The sequence below is a fragment of the Hyaena hyaena genome, unplaced genomic scaffold (genome assembly GCF_003009895.1).
Source record: "Hyaena hyaena isolate Hyena2069 unplaced genomic scaffold, ASM300989v1 scaffold_21, whole genome shotgun sequence".
Classification (NCBI taxonomy): domain Eukaryota; kingdom Metazoa; phylum Chordata; class Mammalia; order Carnivora; family Hyaenidae; genus Hyaena; species Hyaena hyaena.
The window spans coordinates 3,129,310-3,151,291 of record NW_024080653.1 but is presented as its reverse complement, the minus strand read 5'-3'; the positions used below and the strand labels follow the sequence as shown (position 1 = coordinate 3,151,291).

Sequence of the window (21,982 nt, the reverse complement as noted above, 5' to 3'; positions counted from 1 at the left end):
ATCAATTTTCTGCATGATCTCCTGGCAGAAAATAAAATTAGCTTCCTTCCCGGAAGCCAAAAACCATGCAAACGTGAAAAGGGGGTGGGAGGGGAATGGACAGACAAGACATCAGCAAGGTCATGAATCAACAAGGACCATTTTCTTCCAAGTGGCGCTTGTCAATTTTGTGAGAGCCGACGCTGGTGACCCGGGTGGTGGCCACACCCCTGCGAGGAGCTGTGCCTGGAGCCTCAGTTTCTCCCGCTGATCCAGCTACTCTGGCTTTTGGGGCCCTGAAGATCTCTCCTCCTCCTCCTGCAGCCAGTTCTCGCTGTTGCTCAAAAAGGCCATTTGGGGGACATTGTCATATTTTTCACACCAAAAACTGGGGCGAATCTGAGACTCGGGTCTGGGCCCCTAGAGCTGTAAGACCTTGTGGCCGGAGCACCACTGATCCCCGTTTGCCTCAAGGCCGCTCTCATTGGCCCGAGTCCGGGGTGACCTCAGGCCAGCTGAGGAGCTTCCGGAACTTTCTCAGTCTGGGTTCTAGGAAGGGCTCCCCCTACAGGCCCAGCCCAGGGCCTGCGCTGCACCTTGCTTGTGACCTGTGATCTTTTAGGAAAATTCTCCATCTGATTCCAGCCAGCGCCCTACCCAAAACATCCAGATAAAGAAACCTCACTCTCTCCTGCTAAGCTTTTTATTTTTTAAAACCCTTCCAAATGTTGAGCAAACGTAGACCATGGGTGACGAGCAGGCACTTGCAGAGGCGCTAGGTCACGGTCACTGTCTTCAGAAACGTGCTGTCACCTCCCTGGTTAACAGGCCGATGGCATCTGGCAGACAGGGCTGCAGGCCCAGCCCTGCCTCTCGGGAAAGGACACATTGCAGGGAGTGCAGTGACCTGGGCTCGAACCCCCGGCGTCACGGGCTACTCAACGTTCCAAACCTCCCTCTGCGATTTCCTCAAATCCTCTGGTGTGATGTTCTCGATGTGCTTCCTACCCTTGGCCTCTCTGCTCACTCCCGGGGCCCTGTCCCCACCCCCGCCCCCGCCCCCACCCCCGCCCCAGCCAGCCTGACGTCTCTTGGGCCTCGGGTGTTACCAGACAGGCCTCAGACCTAGTCTGGAGTGTTGGCTGGAATGGGACACATGTCAACACGCAAACCGCAGAGGCGTCCCGCTTACGCAGCTGCTATGCAGGGGGGCACGCGTTCTCGCTCCCTCATGCCAGCAGCCCTGTGGGGGGCGGGGGACGGGGGACCAGGACCCTGGTGAAGGCACGTCTCTCCTCGCTCGCCAGCTCCTGCACATGTGCGGTGGCCTCCTGGAGCGGCCTCTCATCCTCGCTGAGGTGGTGCCTAGGTACTCGGTCATGCTGGAGCTGTTTGACACCGAGCTCGACAACGCCAAGAGCTTGTACGACGCCCAGCTCGCTGCCGCCGCCGCTGGGACCATCCCCCCCATCCACAAAAACCTGCCCCCCGTGGCCGGGCAGCTCAAGTGGAGCCTGGAGCTGCAGGAGAGGCTGGAGGCTCCCATGAGGGACCTGAAGTACATAGACCACCCGTGAGTCACGGCCGGGGCCACGGGTGGGCAGCACGTCTCCGTGGCTGCGGACAGGGAGGGTCTCTCCTGACTCCCAGGGACGACCCCACACTCACATCGGCCAAGCCTTTCCTTCCCAAAGCACAGTCCCAGAGGAGACCCCACCGTGTCCCCCCTCCTCCGGAGGGAACCTTTTCGGTGAGCACGGCCACCAAGCATCTGGCTCGCCCTGCCCTTGACCATCAGCCCGATGGGTGGTAACAAAACCGTCCAGGGGAAGATGAGCACTGACTGTCTGGGGAGCGTGTCACGGCAGGGTGTGGCCACTGTCACCGAGTCTGGCAGAGATGCCAAGGCAGGCGGGGGAGGGGAGGACAAAGGAAGGTTTCAGCTGTGCCCTGATGAGAGGCTGCCAGCCTGGGGACCGGAGTGGTGGCCTCTGCCGTTGGTTTGGGGGGCAGAGCTGGCTGTCTCCAGTGGTCCTGACTTGGGAGGGAAGCGGGTCATCAGCCAAGTTCTGGCCCTTTGGGGCCGACTGCTACATGGGTTATTGTTCCATATCCGGGCCGTTGCTGCACGTCATGGGCTGTTTTCCGTTTGTCCATTCAGTCCCCTGGCCCAGAGGCAACGGAGAGCCCACTGCTCCAGTGGCCCCAGATCCGGCAGCCGTGCTTAGGGCGCTAAAGAGGCCCCAAGGGAGGCGTGCGCCTCACTACCCCCTCTAACCAACTCCAGGGTCATGTCCAGCACGGAGGCCAAGCTGATCTACCGGAAGTACGACGAGATGATGGAGCTGCTGAGAAACTACCGCGAGAAGATCTACCAGCAGTGGGTGGCCGGCGTGGACCAGGATTGCCACTTCAGCCTGGGCCAGCCCCTGGTCCTGCGGGCCCCCGTCACCGACCTCATCCAGGTCAACTTCAGCAAAGCGGTGCGTGCCATCCCGCCGCTGTGTCCAGAGGGCATCTGCGTCAAAGGCCCCGCCGGGACTGGGTCCCCCTGCAGATGGCGGGTGGGAGAGGCCCCAAGAACAGGCCTGTAGGGGTTGATGCCTATGACGCATTCGGGCAAAGCTTTAATGCCTAAGTCGTGAAGCGTGTCCAGGGTGTATGTGCGCTTTGAGACCAAACAGCATCCTTGAAAGCAGCCTCAGGGACTATAGTCCTGTAAGGCACGGCTGCCTCTCATGGTCCCCAGAGGAAACGTTGGTTTGAGAATTGACAGAAACAAGCATTGAAAGGTCATGGAGGGATCTGAGCAAAGGGGCCCCCTGGTTAAGTCCGGCAAGGAGGAGAGGATTCACCCGCGGGCCGTGGGGCGTGCGTCCCGGGGCTCAAACCTGGGTAGCTGAGCCCCGCGCCAAAGACAGAGAAGTGGGGTGGCCCGGACTCCTGCGAGGATGTGCCTGCCGCACTCCGGACCCCGGCAGCCATCCCGGGGAGGCAGACGTGAGGTTTCCTCTGAAGCCTTCTCTCTCACTCAAATCCATTTTTCTTTCTTTTCTTTTTTTTTTTTTTCCTAACTCAGCAAATGTTTACTGAGCACCTACTTTGCGTACGTGCTTGGAATAGATTAGTGAACGAGACTCCTTTTACTGGGAGAGGGCAGGTGGCGGGAAGGAAGGGGGGGTAAGGAGGGAGGAAAGGGGAGGGATATAAATTAGCGTAACAGAGGCAGCAAGGTGCTACCTAGGAGGTGGGGATGGCTGCCTCAGACCACCTGGAGGACGGGATGGGAGACAAGTTGAAGTTTGGATGTTGGCGAAGACTTGCAGGAGGTCAGGGAGGTGGCAGGTTGGGGGAAAGCCTTTGAGGAGAGCAAACAGCTAAGGTCAGGACCACTCGGTATGCTCCAGGGGCAGCAGGGAGGCCATGGAGGTCTGGGGTCAGGCTGGAGGGAGGGGGAGGGGAGGGGAGAGGGGGTGGAGGAGGGCGGAAGACGGCACTGAGACCCTCCAAGGCCATCGAAGGGACTCGGGGTTTTGTTCCAAGTGACATGCCTGCTGTGGCGGGTTTTCGAGGACAGGGGTGAGGACAGGTGTGCCCCGACGCGGTTCGTTTGTTTCAAGGTGTGAATAGATTGGGGGCGGGGACAGGTGTAGGGCCAGGGAGACCAGCTGGGAGGCTTTTGCCATCATCCAGGAGGTGGTGGCTTGGATCAGCATATCTGCAACGAAGGTGTGAGGGGAGACTGGGTTTTGATCAGAGAGCCTGTGAGACTCAGACGGGTTGGGAATAGAGCCTTTGAGGGAGACAGGAGCATCCCCAGCATTTCTAGGGACACAACTGTCATCGGCCGGAAGCAGCGAGCAGAGCAGGCTGAGGGGGAAGACCGTTCTGGCCACACTGGGCTTGAGACGTCAGCTGGGAGTGCAAACGGAGACACCGTGTGCGTGTGCGGGTGGACACGGGAGTCCGAGGGTTGGGAGAGAGGTCTGCCTGGGGACACGAACACATGTGGCAAGCCACCCGCATGTCGCTGGTTCGTAAAGCCGTGCTGTTGGGTGAGGTCACCGAGGTGAGAGCAGTCAAGAGGGTTGACAGCTGGTGACTCTCACCTTGCAAATGTCTAATGTGTCAAAGGAGCCTGATGGCCGCGGCCGGTGTCCCGCAGGAGACCACGCCCCCAGAGTGGGGAGTGACGGGGGAGCGCCCTTCCCCTGTGTTGCCAGGGGGCCATACCCGCTGGGGTCACGCCCTGACTTTTCTGTGATCTCCATCGGCCCTAGTTGGTGGCAGTTCTGAGAGAAGTCAAGTACTTGAGCTTCCAGCATCAGAAGGCCATCCCCAGCAGCGCCGAGAACCTGTTCTCACAGCACGAGACCTTCCGGAAGTTTGTGGGCAACTTGGAGCTCATTGTTGGCTGGTACAATGAGGTGAGCCGGCGGAGTTGTGTTTCATTTGCCGAGTTTTGGGGTCCGTTTAGCACATGCACAGGGGTAGGGTCTCCCAAGCGCGGGAGAGGAGGTGCGGACACGCTCTTGTCGCAATGTGCTTCGAGCCACTCCCCTATCAACCTGAATGGCAAGATGGTGACAGAAGAGCCGACGATGGAAACCGTACTTCCGCTGGACGTTGGCTCACGTCCCACGATCGCTTACAGGCACTGGACTCTCCTGAATGCATCGTGCCCTTGGGGAATCTCAAAGTCATTCATGCCATTACTCCCAGTAGCGTGTGGCGGGCGGGCAGGCGTCTCCTGGAGTCCGGTCGGGATCACAAATTTCCCAGTGACTGTGGCCCAGGAGGTGGAGGGAGAGAGCTGGCCTTGAGGTAGGCTGGATGGGGGCCTGGTGGGGGGAGGCCCACCTGTGCTCTGTGGAGCAAGAATTGCTTTCCCGCTAGATCTGGGGACCTCACACAGGTAATCGTGTAGAGGCTGGTTCCGAATAAGGGCTCCCGGGGACTGAATGGCTTTGGGCGGCGGGGTGGGGAGTGTCCTTTTTGCTCTGGGCTATTTGTTCAGAGCACCTCCTTTCCTGGCTTGAGAGCCCCTGGAGTTGGATTCGAAGTTAAAAGGGGACCCAGGAAAGCACAGACTCAGGCCACTGTGGGCCGTGTGGGCACTCCTTTCTGCGCAGACCCCAGAAGATGCTGCCGTTGGTGCTACGTGACCTTGGCTCCCACCCAGGCTGCGGCGGCTGAGGCTGCATGTGGGCTGTGTGTGAGCTGCCACGGGGCGGCTGCCACGGGCCGCCGCAGACGGAGTGGCTTCTCAGCACGCATCTACTCTCTTCTGGTTCTGGAGGTCAGAAGTCCAAGGTCCGTTTCCTTCTGCTAAAATCAGTCAGAAGGGCTGCTTCCTGGTGAGCTAAGCGGCTTCCTTGCCTTGCCTGTCCTCGAGGCCACCGCCTTCCGTGTCACTGTACCGTCAGACGTCACCCCTCCAGCCGCTGCCTCCTTTGTCACGTCGCCTCCCCCTTCCAAGGACCTTGTGATGGCATCGGCCCCGCCCAGATAATCCAGGATGACCTACCGCGGGCACCAGGGTCTCTAACTGAATCACATCTGCAAATTCTCTTTTTCTGGGTGAGGTGGGATGGTCACAGATCCTGGGGACTAAGATCCAAGGTCCTGGGGGAGCCATTTGGCCCACCGCACCCACCTAATCCACAGGGCCACCAACATTCCCTCTCCTTGGAGCCCTGGACGTTTGGAACTGGGTGCCAGCCTCCTTCACGTGGGAGTCACGGAGAGACCGAGAAGGACAGAAGCACAGACTGTGGAAGGAAGGGAACAGGGGAGCTCAGCCCACGGCCAGAGAGGCCCCGAGAGTCCGAGGAGGTGCCTGGACGTGGACTTGGCTGGTCCCATCCCCATGGGTCCCCCAGATGCATCCACGTGTGTGAGCATCCTGTTTGTAAGCTTACTTGTTTTGCACACTCTTGCGAGACGAGCCGGCGGGTTGACGGTCCTTGCAGCCAGCTCGCCCCCACGTGCAACAACCACCTGGGACCTGGTATGTCTTTGTTTCTGTTCTCATGCTCTGCGTCCCAAACCTGCCCAGGAGATGCCTCTGCTCCCGGATTCCTGAGCCGAGGGCCCCTTTCCTGGAGCCACGGGGCCGTGCCTCTGTTGCCGGCCCTCGCCAGGCTTGCAGGGGTGCTGCACCGAATGCCCAGGTCCATCCCACAGGTGCAGGGGGAGCTTTCCTGCCTGCTGTCCGTCCCCTCCCGGGTGAGCTTGCTAAGTTCCATATGAGTCGGTGAGCACCCCGCACCCCCATCCTGTGACCTAGGAAACGGCTGCAGTGACCCCGAAGGGGGTTCCGCTCTCCAGGGCGTGCTGAGCAAACATCTCACGTAGGGGACGGTGGCCAGATAACGCCATGTGCGGGACAGAGCCCAGCAATCTGGTGCCCGCCGCAGGTGCCAACCAAGAGAAGAGCTGGAACGTCAAAGATTAAGAGAGAGGCCCTGGGGAGACCCAGGAAGTGCCCTGCTCCTGGTGGAAGTGACCCTTGGTGACTGTGCCGGGAAAGCCGGAAGCAAAGTGAAGCAGGCAGGCTCGTGCCGTCATGCGCGTTTGTCAGAAATCTCACCACCACCCCGCACACGCCCACCAAAGAATCAACCTCGGATCCACTCCTCGCTCCACGGACCAGGCTGTGACGGTGGTAAAGTCCCCAAAAATGTGTTCGATGGAAACCAAAGGAAGCTTGTTTTCATTAATTTCATTTTTCAAGATAAAACTGTAATTGGTTTGCCTATTTGTGCCGCCAACTAAAAAACACCAGTGTCTGCCTCAGGTGCGTTTCCTTGAACTGGCTTTCTCCGGAAGCAACTACCTTCAGACCGGGAGACCTTTGCGCTGGCGCCGGTCCGCAAGCGCCTCCCAGACACAGCCGTGTGAAAAATGCCCGCGGGTCACTTTCACAGCAGACGACTTCCTCCTGGTGATGCAGAGGGAAAACGAACAGCCACTGCTACCCTGAATTAAAAATATCTGGTCTTCAGGGTGCCTGGGGGGCTCAGTCAGCTGAGTGGCCGACTCTTGGTTTCGGCTCAGGTCGTGATCTCATGGTTCATGGGTTCGAGCCCCACATCGGGCTCTGTACGGGCCGTGCAGAGCCTGCTTGGGATTCTCTCTCTCCCTCTTTCTCTGCCCCTCCCCTGCTTGTGCGTGCGCTCTCTCAAAATAAATAAAAAAGATCTATCTGGTCTTCTACTTCTGTTTATCCGCACAAAACCCGGACACGCCCATTGCTCTCCAACTCAAGAAGCCAGAAGCACGTTAGCTCCAGCTACCGGCGCTGGCTGTCCCTCCTCTGTCCCTCTGCTATCCCTCTGCTGATACAAACATTGGCTTAGGGTGAGGAGGCCTGGGGCTCGAGACACTCACTGCCGACGCGGATCTGCCTCTTTGGAGATGCGCTGGGCCCTTCTCATCTTCACCGCGCTTTCTGTTCTGCAGACCGCTCACGACTGTTGGTGTCCGAGCCAGAAAGGGGTGCGCGGAGTCTGCTGGGCGGTCTGAGGGCCCGCTCGTGTGCGTAGATTTCCCCAGGTCACACTTCTGAGGACGGAGCCCTAACGCGTGCGTTGATGACATAGGCTGTTAAAAGACACACAGAACACATGTGTCACTACGTGGCTGTCCTCACCGTGAGCCCGGTGTGCTCTGGCAGGCACGGCGGACCTGGGGCTGCTTTCCTGGGCTGTTACTATGGGAAACCGGCAATCAACGAAGGGTCTTCCCGAGTCCCCGGGTGTCCGCGTGTGTCGTGGGCTGGACGTGCAGCCTGAGGCACGCGCTCCCCGCAGCGGCCCCGGCCAGGCTGGCCCTGGAGGCCGGGACGCACCTGCCGTCTCTGCCTGCTGCGCGGTCATCAGGAACTCCGCACCTTTTCCAGCTGGAGAAGTTCTGCGTAAAGGGTCCCCCTCTGAACTCTCAGCACCGGGTTTAGTCACTAACACACCACAGAGGCGCGCTATGAAACGATCTCACTTGGGATATATTCTCAAAGCAAGGGCACCAGTCATTGGGAGGGGGCCGCGGCCATTGTAGTTATTTAATATTGAGTGGAATCAGTACCTCTCGCTTATTCGCTTTGTAATTCCATAGACGGAATTCTCTCCTTCCTGTCTTGTGTCTGTCGACGGTGGGCTTGTAAGCTTTACTTCTCTGGCCTCGCCCACCTGCTTAGACGGAGAACCATCTGAAGCCTCCGGGGGCAGCGGGAGGGGGCGGGGCGGAGCGCAGCACCATGTGAAAGGACCTAGCATACGTGAAGTATTGTTCTCAAAGGCAAGTGGTCAGCATCTAATGCACAAATTTAACTCTATTTGCGTCCCTCACTTTATAAAGTAGAAGTGTCCTTGAAAAGGTATATAAAATTAAAATGTTGCTGGGGCACCTGGGAGGCTCGGTCGGTTAAGCGTACGGCTTCGGCTCAAGTCATGATCTTGTATCTTTGTGGGTTCGAGCCCCGCGTTGGGCTCTGTGCTGACAGCTTGGAGCCTCGAGCCTGCTTTGGATTCTGTGTCTCCTCCTCTCTCTGCCCCTACCCCCCCGCCTCAAAAAAAATAAAAATAAAACATTAAAAAATTTTTTTAAATGTTGCTAGATAGAAGGGTATTTCCAGGACTCAAATGGTGCTTGTTATTTAAAGGGACAACTTATAAAAACTGTATGCACCCGGGGCGCCTGGGTGGCTCAGTTGGTTAAGTGTCCGACTTCGGCTCAGGTCATGATCTCATGGTTCATTGGTTCAAGCCCCACATCAGGCTCTGTGCTGAACGTTTGCTCAGAACCTGGAGCCTGCTTCCGATTCTGTGTCTCCCTCTCCTCCCCTCACACTCTGTCTCACTCTGTCTCTCAAAAATAAAAATAAATGTAAAAAAAAAATTAAAAAACTGTATACACCCTCCCTCTCCTTTTTTCCTCTTGTTTTGTGAATTGGTGTTTTTTTCAAGCTTTACATTAATTTCTCTATCAGAGCAGAGTGGGACTGTATCAACAGCTTCTAGAACCTGGACTAATGCTCTGATCCACTGACAGCTTGAATGGCTTCCCTATAGAGCCTGGATCTCCTATTTTTTTTTTAATTAAAAAAAATGTTTTATTTGCGAGAGAGAGAGAGATAGAGATAGAGCATGAGCAGGGGAGGAGAGAGAGGGGGAGACACAGAATCCGAAGCAGCTCCAGGCTCCAAGCTGTCAGCACAGAGCCCGACACAGGGCTTGAACCCAGGAACTGCAAGATCATGACCTGAACCGAAGCCGGATGCTTAACAAACTAAGCCACCCAGGCGCCCCTCCTTTTTTATTTTCTTTCTTTATTTTGAGAGAGCACACGTGAGCAGGAGGGGCAGAGAGGGAGGGAGAATCCTATCAGTCTCTGCACTGTCAGCGCGGAGCCCGATGTAGGTCTCGATTTTGAGTCGGATGTTCAGCCACCTGAGCACACCCGCACCCCAGGCCCAGGCACTGCCTGGATCTTTATGTATCCAAATTTCACGCTTGGAGTTTATGACCAAGGAGAGATTCTGAGCCCCGACCTGCTCCAGTTACCCGTGTCTTTTTCTCTGAGTTTCTTTGTATGATTCTAAGCCTAATAAAAACAGTTACGGATTACACACTCATTATTGTCCTGTTATCTGTCACCTTTCCTTCGTTTCTACCCCGTTCCATGGGTAACCAAGAGTTGTGTATATCCACAAATCCTTGGTGATAAAAGTAGCTTTAGAAGTTGAAATCTCCTGGAATTTGATTTGCGTATAATTCCCAATTAAATGACACAAATTGTAAGTGGCTTGGCTGGTGCTGGGTAAGGAAATCCTCACCACGAGATCGTTTAGGATCTGGGTGGATTTGGAACAAAGGCCCTGAGTGAGACTACAGCGTTTTTATTGCAGATAAAGACAACCGTGATGGATGTAGAATTTCCACTGATAAAGTCAGAACTGGAAGCAATCGATATCAAATTGTTGGCTGCTGAAACAACGCTTTTCTGGAACAGCCAAGGTACTGAGGCCACACTTGTCTCACCATGGGGGTGACCAGCAGATCAGTGGCAGCAGTGGGGGGGGGGGGTGTCCAGCCTGTCCAGCGTCTGTCCTACGTCACATGCGAGCGGCTGCTTCTGCCTTCCGGCTGGATGGGTCCGCTTGGACTCTACAGGGTGATGTTTAAGGCCATCGGACCATTCCGCCTGCGTGCCCTGTCCCAAGAGCCCATTTGTGTCACTTACAAATGGAATCAGGCAAAGACACCCCCCGCCCTGCCCCAGAGACCACCAAAGTTCCCAAAGTTTTCACCGTGGGCTTATAGGGCCTGAGGCTGTGCGGGCAGGCCCAGGGAGGGTGTCAGGGGAGCAGAAAGAAGTGTGCCTGTGAAGCCCCTTCCTCCCGCCCCCCAGAGCAGGCAGAAGCCCTCCCCCCCACCACCTCCCTTCTGGACGCATCTCTGTATGGGCACTGCCACCAAGGCTGTCTCCTTTGTCAAGACCCGCAACTTGCTTTGGGCCATTTTCAGGCTGAGAGCTGCCTCCCCTCCCCCGGCTCAGTGAGGAGGCGGGACTGTGCCCCTCCCTGCAACCAGGGTTGGCCTGCACTTTCTGTGCAAGGGAGCCGCGTGGCCCAAGGACGCAGCTCTTTCCAGCCGCTGAGACTTGTGACTGTGCTCACGTGTGTCCAGCGCCCTGCTGGTGGTTGGAGGGTCGGGGGCACAAGGGGGGGGTGCCCTGGGAACTAAGGGCCCATGCATCTGGGGAGAGGGAAGTCCCGCTTCCAAGGAAGGACCACGTGCCTCGTCTGTCAGCGTCGCACCTGGGGATCACGCGACGAGCAGTGGACGTGCCTTCCCCGCGCCATCTGGCGATGACGCGGCCGCTAAAGCCTCCCCGAGAGAAGTTTCCATTTGACTGCGTTGCTCACTTTGCCGTATTCCTTTATTTTTCTATTTTAGGCGTGTTAGAGTATATTCAAGACATGCGAGAAATTCTATATAACTTGCAGAACAGGATGCAAAAAGCCAAGCAAAATATAGATGGAATTTCTCAGGTCATGAAGGTGAGTAAGCAGCAAGGTACAGAGCGTGGGGCTTAACTGGAGGCCCCCGGAGAGGGTCCTGGGGGAAAGGGACCCCACGGAGGTGCTCGTGGAGGGTCCCCGCACAACGAGGTGCAGGTGGTCCCACGGCAGAGAAGCCCCAGGGCCGGGGCGCAGGGTTCAATTCTGTTCCGTCTTCTTGGGTTGGGCCGTCTTGGGCTGGGCAGGGAGCGCCTGCAGCGGCCTCTGGGCACCAGGGGCGGGGCCATGCCCTGAGACCCAACCCCCCTCAGTGAGACCCCGAGCTGACTTTCACTCAAGCCCAACCCGGAAAGCTGGGGAGGGGGGATCCTTCACCAGCCTCCCCACGGTCCGTCATCAAGGCCCTGATGCAGCGACATCTGTAGCAACACGTCTGCTCCTCCTCGTTCGTTTATAGTCATCTATGTATCTCCCCTGCTTTTTAAAGTTTATTTCTTTAAGTGATCTCTCTGCCCAACGTGGGGCTCGAACTCATGACCCTGAGATCAAGAGTTGCATGCTCCACTGACTGAGCCCGCGGGAGCCGCCCCCACTCCATTTCACTTTTCAAACAGTCATGTTTAAGCCATATTTTCTCCATCGATATATCAAGATTAAATAATCCCCTTCTGTTTTACTGCCCATGGTGCCCCCAGCCATGGGGCCTCCGATCACACAGGCTTCCGCCACCTCCCTTCTCCCTCCTCACAAATGTCGGAGCTGGAAGATTTTCACGTTTCTGGCTCAGGCCATCATTCGGTTTCAAGTCTGCTGTGTCCTAGTGCGAACCTTCTTTTCTTTTTTCTCTTTTCTCTTTTCTGTTCTTTATTTATTTTTGAGAGAGAGAGAGAGAGAGAGGGAGAGAGAGAGAATCCTAAGTAGGCTCCTCAAGGTCAGCACAGAGACTGACACGGGGCTCGAACTCATACCCCTGGGATCACGACCTGAGCTGAGATCAAGAGTCAGACACTTAACCGACCAGCCGCCCAGGTGCCCCTGAACCTTCTTTTCTACGTTACAAGGCTTCCCAACATCCGCTCAGGTTTACTCCATAAACTAGGTGGGGTCTCCGCTGCCCACTGTTTCCCGACTCAGTTGTCATTTGACGGAATATTTCCTTAGGTGACTTCTGCAGGCAGGAAAGGGCGTTGATGAGACACTGAGTCCTTGCTTGTCCAAAAAATCTGTGTCTCTCGACCTCACCTGCAGCTGTCCTGTCCAGGTGAGGGTTTTGTTGAGATGGTCCTTCCCTTTCAACAGTTTAGGGACCTCTGTGAACCAGCTGCCCTGACAAAGCCCACCAAGCAGGCGGCTTAAAAAGCACAAGATCATTTCCTCACAGTGCGGGAGGCGGGACATCCAGATAAGGCACCGTCCGGGTGGGGGGGCGTTCTCCCAAGGCCTCCGTCCTGGGCTCCCAGACGGCCGTCTCCTCTCCGTGTCCTCACGTGGTCGTCCCTCTATGCACATCTGTGTCCTGATCTCTCCTTTTCATAAGGACACGAGTCACATTGGGCTCAGGCCCACCTAATGACCCAATTACCTTCAGCAGCTCTGTAGAGGCCCGTCTCCAAGTATGGGCACGTGCCGGGGGGTCCGGGCTTCAGCGTGTGAATTTGGGGGACATGGTTCAGCCACCACAGTCCCCATCTCTCAACCCCACGTTGGCAAGGCTGGTGGTGGTGTGACTGTCCTGTGGGCACCCCTGCTCTCTCTGTAGACACGTAAAGTTCTTTGTCACCGTCAGGGCCGACACCCCCACAGCGCGTCCAGACAGGTGTCTCCTCTTGCTAACGTTCCCTAAACTTGAAGTGCTTTCCGTCTGAAATGGGCCGCACCTTCTGTACCCGTCCAGGGTCTTATGTGTACCCTCTTCGGGAGCCCTGACGGTCTCCACGTTCTCCGCCGGCCACCGCAGGGACGCTGGCCCGCGGACCCTGAGCTTGCCGGGGCAGGCGTACGTGCTGATGGCGCCCTCCGCATCAGAGCGGCGAAGACGGCCTTGCTTAGCTCAGCATTCACTTGGCTCTGCTCTAGAAGCTGCAAGTCTGAGATCAAGGTGCCGTCAGCTGCAGTGGACGGCGAGGGCCTTTCCTGCTGCGGATGCTCACCTTCCCGCCATGGCCTCACTAAACAGAGTTCACTCTCTGCCTTTTCCTGTAAGACACTGGCCCCGTCGTGGGGGCCCACCCACATGATCTCATCTGGCTAGCCCTTCTCGCCTCCCACATTAATCTCGGTTTCAGGGGGAGCAGACATGGGGCCCCGCTCCTACCCGTGTCCTCTGAACATCCACTCGGAAGCCACAACCCAGCCAGCAGGGGAGGGGCTGGATGGAGGGCCAGCTCCCTCGGGTGCAGAGGTGGAGTCTGAAGGGACACGCTGGCTCGCCCAGGCCCCCACACGGATTAACTCCATCCAAAAACCAGCCACCAAATCTAGACAGTAGGTAGCGTCTGACTCCCCAGGTGCATGAGAAAACCAAGTAATCTGAAAAGAAAATTCAAATCAGTCGTGAGACCTGAAACTAATAATGCCCCCAAAAGGCACATGTAATTCTCAAATGCTGGGGAGAAGGGGCAGCAGGTGAGCTAAACCTCGGTCGCTCACACTCGAGTCACGAGAGTGTCTAGACTAAATCCGAAGCAGAGAGTCCCACAGCCTCCCCCAAACCCAAGTGCTGGGGCCGCCAGAGTTCCCCCAGGGGCCACAAGTGTGTGGGTTTTGTCCACAAGCTTTCCCACTCGGTGTTGTTTTGTTGTGTGTATGTCACTTTGATGAAAATTTAAAATTAAAAAAAAATAGGGGGTGCTCGGGTGGCTCAGGCGGTTAAGCGTCCGACTTCGGCTCAGGTCATGATCTCATGGTTCATGGGTTCGAGCCCCGCGTCGGGCTCTGTGCTGGCAGCTCGGAGCCTGCAGCTGCTTCGAATTCTGTATCTCCTCCTCTCTCTCTCTGCCTCTCCCCTACTTATACTCTGTCTCTCTTGCTCTCAAAAATGAATAAAAACGTTAAGAAAAATTGTTTAAAAAGGTCTAACTATTGGATAATAGAGTAAGATCAGAATCATAATTGCAGATGATGAGCATCCTCGTGGTAGAAACTCCCAATCACAAGACGGCCAGGGTTCCCCAGCCCCCCCCACCCGGGTCCGCTGTCCGGAGCCATGGACACTGACCGCACACCCCTCGTGTGAACACCTGCTCTGGGGTGACCCCTCCCATACCCTGCAGGACTGGTCGGCCAACCCGATGTTTGAGAGGAAAGACAATAAGAAGGAAGCCCTGTTGGACTTGGACGGAAGGATGGTCAATCTCAACAAGCGCTACACTGCGGTCAAGGATGCCGGCCTGAAGATTCAAGCCATGGTCGTGGTAAGGACTCGCCCAGAAGGGGCCTTGAGCGGCCACTCCCTCTTGGTAGAAGAGGGAGAGCCAGAGAGGCAGCGTTAGTGGTCACGGAAGTGACTCTGTTTAACTCCAAGCGTCTCCTTTCCAGAAAGCAGACAGACTGTCATAAACGTACGCTCAGTAACCAGTTCCTCTTGCTATGGGCGCCCCCTCTCCCACACACAGCTGGTATACACAGGTGACATCGTCGTATAAGTTCGGCAAATCGTGTTTCCCTGGGTTACGCTGCTTGAGGAGTGGGCAGCGTGTGTCTCTGGCGTCCTTCGCGGTTTCCCGACATGAGCTTGAGAAGGAAACCATGCAAATACGAGTGGGGAGCGTGGAATGTGTGTACACGTGTCCTGGTGGTGACCCAGTCCGATCGGGGGGGTGTGACGGTGCTCCCCTGCTGGGCTGCCCGGACCAGAGATTGTGCCGTTTTGCTGACAGCCTCCACGGGCCGCGGGTCTCTGTCCCGGCAGGAGCATTCCGAGGGAGAAGGCGAAGCGGTAGCCTGGCGCCCCTGGAAACCCCCGGAAGGTCTACCCGGGTTCCCGACAATGTGGGGGTTCTCACCCCTGCCTCGCCCGGCAGCCATTTGATCCGGCTCGCGTGGTACCTTGTCTCTGAGGCAAGTGTGAAAGGTGGGGCTCTGCCTCTGCCTGAAAAAGAGAGCGCTCTACCTTGAGCTCGAGAGATTTTCAGGGAAGTTGCTGTTGGGTTTTGCGATGCTTGGTACCAATCATGGACGTGGACCTCGGTGATGGGCCACCACACCCAGACAGACCGCAGCCCGCCCCGCCCCCAGAGGAGGGTCCCTCATTGGCTGTTCTCATGGTCAAGCCGTTGCTTGGAAGGCCGTTGCCCCAGCGGAGTGACTTGATTGGACCAGAGAATATTGTGTCTTGTTTCCAGATCCTCCTCCCTCCCCCTCTTCCTTGGTGTCAGAAGGTGCCACTAAATGAAAATGTTTAACTGCAAACATATTACTTGGAAGAGTTGACCAATTAACCCGCTAACAGCCTCAGATGTGTTGGAAAGGGGCGCAGGAGAGAGAAACTTGGCTAGAGTAAGGGAGGGCTCACAACCCAGCACCACAGAGAGAGGACAGGGAGGAGGCAGCATATCGGGGAACGCGAACCCAGGAAAAGTGGAAGCCAGCAACCCGAGGAGGCAGGCCATGTCGTCAGGTTTGCCAGAGTCCTCTATGCACATCGTAATCACCTGAACCATTTTCTTCTCCCTCAGGCTGAAGTTACTTAGGCCTGTGTCTTCTTTCCCCTATTAGAAGAGAACTGTCCTGAGGGTGCAGACTGGGCCATAGTCATCTTTGTTTGCCCTGTAACTCTCATGTGTCGAGGAGATTAATCCAACTCTTCATCCACCCACCCACTCATCCACCCATTCTTCATCCATCCACCCACCTGTCCACCCATCTATCCATCTATCCTCCCATTCACACATTTATCCACTTATCTACCCATTCACCCACTCATCCATCTGTCCATTCATCCATCCACCCACCCATCCATCCATCTTTATGCCCTCCTATCCATACATCCATCCACCCATCCATTCATCTATCCAATCATCTATCCGTTCATCTGTCCTTTCATCCATCCATCCACTCATCCATCCACTCATCCATCCATTCATCCATCCACTTAAACATCCATCCACCCACTCATCCATCTAGCCATTCATTCACCTATGCTTTCATCTACACATTCATCCGTTCATCCATCTATCTTCCCATTCACCCACCCATCCATCTACTCATCTACCCACCCACCCATCCACCCACCCATCCACCCACCCATCCACCCACCCATCCACCCACCCATCCATCCACCCATCCACCCATCCATCCATCCATCCACCCCCCCATCCATCCATCCATCCATCCATCCATCCATCCATCCATCCATCCATCTTCCCATTCACCCACCCACCCATCCACTCACTCACCCACCCACCCATCCATCCATCCATCCACCCATCCACTCATCTACCCACCCACCCATCCATCCATGCTTTTACTCACCCATTCACCCACCCATCCATCCAAACATGCATCATACATACATATATACATACATACAAACACCCATCCACTCACCATTCCACCCACCCATCCATCCATTCACCAGCTCCTGCTTTGTCCTGGGCATCCTGCTACAAGCTGATGGTACAGTGGTAGAGAAGACAGTCAATCCCTGAACTCGTGTAGCTTGGCACCAAGGGGAGGTACAGACGAGACACAAATCAATAAAACAATTCAGGGTTGCCATCTGTGTCATAGCAGGCAGATAACGGATTGCTAGAGGGATTACGGGGGAGAGGCAGGAACGGAAACCAAATCTGAGATGATGGGCTGTGGTCAATGGGGGGCTTTCCTTTGTGAGGAGGTGACATTTGGGCTGAAACCTAAAAGGTTAGAAGAAGGCACACTCGGCAAGAATGGGAAGCAGCCTGTGTGAAGCCTCTGATATTGAAAAGAGCCCGGGACGTTCAAGAAGCTAAACGCAGCCCCGTGTGCCTGGAGTATGTGAACAGGGAGTGAGTGGGTTACCGAGTGAGCAGAGGAAGCCGTGATGTGGCAGCCAACCATGTGGTCTTGTTTGCAGGAAAATGCTGAGCTGTTCAGAGCAGATACGACGAGCCAGTCCTGGAAAGACTACGTCAACTACATTGACGGCATGGTCCTAGACGAATTTGACTGTTTCATCCGCAAATCGCTGAATTACCTAATGGACAACATGGCTATGGATGTGAGTTGCAAATATGAGACACACGTGCGTTTGTGCTATGAGTACGGTATCATAAACGTGAAGTAAGGTCTACTTGGGAATCTATAGTTTGCAGGGAAGAAAGACTGGGCTATCATGATACAAATAAACATGCCTTTAAACCTACAGAGGGTGAACTACTTGCCCTGAATTTGAAACTGAAAATCCTGCACACCGGGGACCCCTTCAGTCCCCAGCACTCAGGACATCTGGTCACCCCAAGTCAGCTATCAAATACCTAAGCAGCCCTGCTTGTAGCCAGGGGAGGGAGAGCAGGCACCATGGCCCCCCTGGTTGTACGGATTGGGCAGGGCGTGCCCTCCTGTCAGCAATATCAGCTGCTAAGCTATTCACCCCTCTGTGGGGTCAGCGGAAACGTGAAGCAGGTCAGCAAAGAGGAGGTCCTGGTTGGTTTCATCCTGGCATGTGCTTCCTCGTGTTCCGTGCAGGTCAGCCCCCCGCCCCCGCCCCACATCTTTTTCAGTATGATATTTCCCAGATGATCTTGAATACACTAGGAGGGCAAAATCCGAGATCCCCCAGCCCACCCAGTGCACCCACTGGAAAAACGATGGGAGGGACAGCAAGGTCCCTTGTACCAGCTGCAGACGACGGACGACTCGTGCCTGAGCCAAGCACATACGTCTCAAAGGCTAGGTGTCACCAGTCAACCACAGACCCAAAATTCTGTTGATGGGTGTCCTCGTCACTACGACTCTAAGGTTCACCACGTGTCCCACAACGATGCAAAATGTCAGCAAGTTAAGTGATTTATGGTTAATTAGTCACCATCCAAACCATGATGACCCCTTGATGACAAAATGTCCTCCAAAAATCCCCGGGAGTCCCCATATTTGCACGTGGCTCCAAGGAACAGAGCCTCGAGTTAGAGGCTTTAGAAAAGTCTAGTCATCTGAGTTTGGGACAATTGACCTTTCGTACCAGTTAGCAATTCATCTGGAGGCCAGTAGACAGCATCTGTTGGTCGTAGAGAAAACCAGTAGGTTCCCAAGTCAGCCGCCCACAGGGCCTTCGTGGGACTGTGTTTGGAATAAGACTAGTGGCCGTGGAGTGGATCTCATGGCCACTGGGGGGCTTCAGCCCATCCTTTGAGCATCACTGGTGTGTCAGGCTAACCCCCACCAGGTCACCTTACAAATGAGGCCGGCGGCACCCTCAGCCAGGCAGCCTCGCAAGGGGGACCCGAGAACAGACAGGGTCGTGGTGTGCATGTGCTTTACGAACCGGAGCTGCAGTGGCTGTCCTTGCTGGGGCAGCGGAAGCCGGCCCGCCTGGTGTCTGGCACCCCACGGCAGGTGTTTGCAGCCACTTTGCTCACTGGCCACCAGGCAATTTTGCCATGGAAGATAAAAAATCAAAGAGGGGTGTTAAAAAGGTCCCCAGGAAGCATGACCGAACTAGTAACGATAAACTTCTTCCTTCACGTAAGAGAGGCATCCATTTTCCAAAGACAAGGGTGCCGACTGGTGCAAATAACTGATGGCATTTGCCCCGTGAAAGCGTCCCCATTGATGTGCCTCCTCGGAACACTGTCACGTGGACATTGATAGACCCCCGGCGCTCACAGGAAATACAGGAGAAAGGCCGATGCCATCGTGTGTCATAACGGGTGTGCCATCAATTCCTAGGACAGTCTAGTGTGCAACCTGGCCTGGCACGGTCTTCTTTCACGCTTCCGGGAAGTTCGCCACCGTGTTTTCCATCACGCAGTGGTCACCCGCGGCGAGGGCGAGCTGAGCTTTATATCGTATAATGAAAATGCAAACACCTCCGGGAACAAACTGGTTATTTTTATCTTTTATGGAAAAACCGTTCATCAACTAGTCACGTGGCAAAGATGCTCACGGCCAAACTGCCTAGAGCCAGGGTCCTCCACGGACGGGAGGGCTGTGCTTTCTGGTCGTGCCCAGCCGCGACCCCGCCGCGCACTGTGGCGTGGCTGCCAGCCACCGGCCGCCGCTCCCCGGCTTCGCGCGCTGCTGACTTAGTCCTCACGATAACCCCAAGAGGTGGGGACGGCTGGTGTGTCTCTTCTATACAAGATGATCCTCATTTCACATGTTTGGGGGACCTGGGAAGTCACGCAGCTGGTGGGAAAGGGACACAGGCTTTGCAGCGAGGCGGTGGGGGCGGTGCCCTGCCCCAGCCTGCTCTGGGCCCTGCTGCTCTAAGGGTCCCGGGGAAGGCGTGGGTCAGCCCGGGTCTGCCCTGGGGTGCCCGGAGGGAACACGGGGACTTGGGTGCGGTTCATCCCAACTCGCGGTGCCGAGCCCGGACGGTCTGTTTCAGGAGAGCCTGGCGCCGCTGTTTGAGATCCGCATGCAACTGGATGAGGACCAGCTGGTCTTCTATCCGTCCCTGGAGCTGGGCGCCGACTATGGCTTCCTGGCGCTGATTGAGGGCCTGACCAATGACATCTACAATGCAGCCAAGCTCATCCCCCGGCTGGCCAAGAACCGAATCAGCTACAAGGTCAGTCCGGGCCCCGCCCGGCCCCACCTCCCTCCCCTGCAGAGGCCCCGGCGCCCCCCCCCCCACCCCGATGGCACGAGTGTGCTCCTACCCCACACGCTGGTAGTCCGCTCCCTTCTGGAGGTTAGATGCTGCGAGCCCCTCGGTACTCGGGCATCTTGACCCACGCGCTTTCCTGGCTCGCACACCCTCGATGCGTTCAACACCTGGAAACAAAACCCAGTCGGATCGGATTCTCCAGACACAAAAGGGCCTGGGAAGTTAGGCGCCCCCTGGAGGGAGATCTGAGGATGGGTTTGTCAGAGCGTTGGCTTTACGACAGGGACCCCCAACTGGAAAAGACCTAAATGCCATCAAGTGGGGGAGTGGTCCAGTAGATTCCGGCCCATCCGCCCAGAGGCATCCGGATGTGTCCCAAACATGAGCCCGGGGCGGAAAGAGGCTGGTGACAGGTTACGTGCTTATCAAGCTGTAGAACAATGTTTCAAATACGATTTCATTTGTTGAAACAAACCAAACCCTGTATTTCTATGGATATACTCCGACCTGCTAAGAGTGCTTCCCTCTGGAGACAGGATGGGGTTAAGGAGGGCGGACAGCAAGGGGTGGGGTGGGACGGGGGGTGGGGGGTGCCAAGGTTTGTTTTATTTCATATCCTTGAGCGTTGCTTGAAATTTTTGATAGTGGGCATGAGTTACTTGCAGTAACAAGTATTTACAAGATGCTCTGTACTATTAGTGAGGAACGTGCATGTGCACAGGTGTGCATGTGCATGTGTGTGCACGTGCGCGTGTGTGAGCGTGTGTGCATGTGCACGCGTGTGGTGAGTTGACTACGCCTGGCAAAGTCCAGGACGGTGTCACAGGGGAGCTGAGTGTGCACAGAATCTTAAAGGGTAAGGAGGGGGCGTTCCAGGCCAACGGTGTCGGGCAAAGAAAACGGCTTGAGGGTTTCTGAGCCACAGAAAGGGGACGAGTCCAGCCCAAGTGCACACCGCAAGCCGCTCCAGAGTCCAGAATAGAGCCTGTCAACAGAGACGCGCTCGGGTATGGACGTGGGGCCCCGTGAGCTCCGGACTCTGGCAGGATGCGAGTCTGGAGCCCCGGCCGCCACGGCCACCACGGCGGGGCTCTGCGGGGATTCATCTGCTGAGGAAGCCACGCGTGGAAGGGGACAGAGTCACACCCCGGGCTGTGCGCCCCTCCCCCCGCACCAGTCTCATTCCTGCCCGTGGGATCTCAGTTTACAGAGGTGCCTGAGCGGATGTGGAGAGCTCGGTACAGGCCTTTGAGAGGAAAGTTAGTGCTGCTCACAGTTCCCATAGAAAGAGGCCTGGCAGCCTCGAGGGGCTTCAGAGGTCGAAGCAGGTGTGATCAGGAGGCAGCGGCAGGGGTGAGGAGAAAGCCCAGGCCAGAGCCTTCCGTGAGTGTCTGAGGAAGGGCAAGGCTAGTGAGGGAAACATCTCAGAACTGGCCACTTTGTATTAATAGCGACTCTGATGTCCAGGGGTCACCTCCACTCACCTGGTACCTGACCTTGGGGCACTTAGGAGGAGAGTTGGCTTGGGATAAAGGAGGTGGCGGGGCGTCGTCTAGACCCGGGGCTGGGTGGTTTGCATATGAGGGGTGTGCTCCCCACTCCTGAGCCCTTGGTCTCTCTCAGAATTGGCTAGTCCCTGGGGCGCCCGGGGGGCTCAGTCGGTTAAGCGTCCAGCTTCGGCTCAGGTCATGATCTTGCAGTTCGTGAGTTTGAGTCCTGCATCGGGCTTTGTGCTGACAGCTCCGAGCCTGGAGCCTGCTTCCAATTCTGTGTCTCCCTCTCTCTCTGCCCCTCCCCTGCTCACGTTCTCTCTGTCTCTGTCTCAAAAATAAACAAACATTTAAAACAATTCTTTTAAAAATGTCAGTGATGGGGCGCCTGGGTGGCTCAGTCGGTTAAGCATCCGATTTCGGCTTAGGTCATGATCACACGGTTGTGGGTTGGAGCCCCGCGTCGGGCTCTGTGCTGACTGCCAGCCCAGAGCCTGGAGCTGCTTCAGATTCTGTGTCTCCCTCTCTCTGTCCCTCCCCTGCTCACGTTCTCTCTGTCTCTGTCTCAAAAATAAACATTTAAAAAAATTTTTTAAAGATGTCAGTGATGGGGCGCTGTCAGTTAAGCGTCCGACTTCGGCTCAGGTCATGATCACACAGTTGTGGGTTTGAGCCCCACGTCAGGCTCTGTGCTGACAGCTCAGAGCCTGGAGCTGCTTCAGATTCTGTGTCTCCCTCTCT

General features: G+C 56.1%; 1 protein-coding gene across 1 annotated transcript in view; it reads left to right on the top strand.

The window, feature by feature from the left end:
• Positions 1-21,982, top strand: part of DNAH17 (dynein axonemal heavy chain 17) — a 98,365-nt gene that overhangs the window by 9,327 nt on the left and 67,056 nt on the right. Inside the window, exons 11-18 of the mRNA XM_039226469.1 lie at positions 1,287-1,552; positions 2,267-2,462; positions 4,260-4,406; positions 9,887-9,995; positions 10,938-11,041; positions 14,275-14,415; positions 17,058-17,201; positions 19,530-19,712. Coding sequence (XP_039082400.1) covers positions 1,287-1,552; positions 2,267-2,462; positions 4,260-4,406; positions 9,887-9,995; positions 10,938-11,041; positions 14,275-14,415; positions 17,058-17,201; positions 19,530-19,712 — 1,290 coding nt within the window. The remainder of the gene's footprint in view (positions 1-1,286; positions 1,553-2,266; positions 2,463-4,259; positions 4,407-9,886; positions 9,996-10,937; positions 11,042-14,274; positions 14,416-17,057; positions 17,202-19,529; positions 19,713-21,982) is intronic.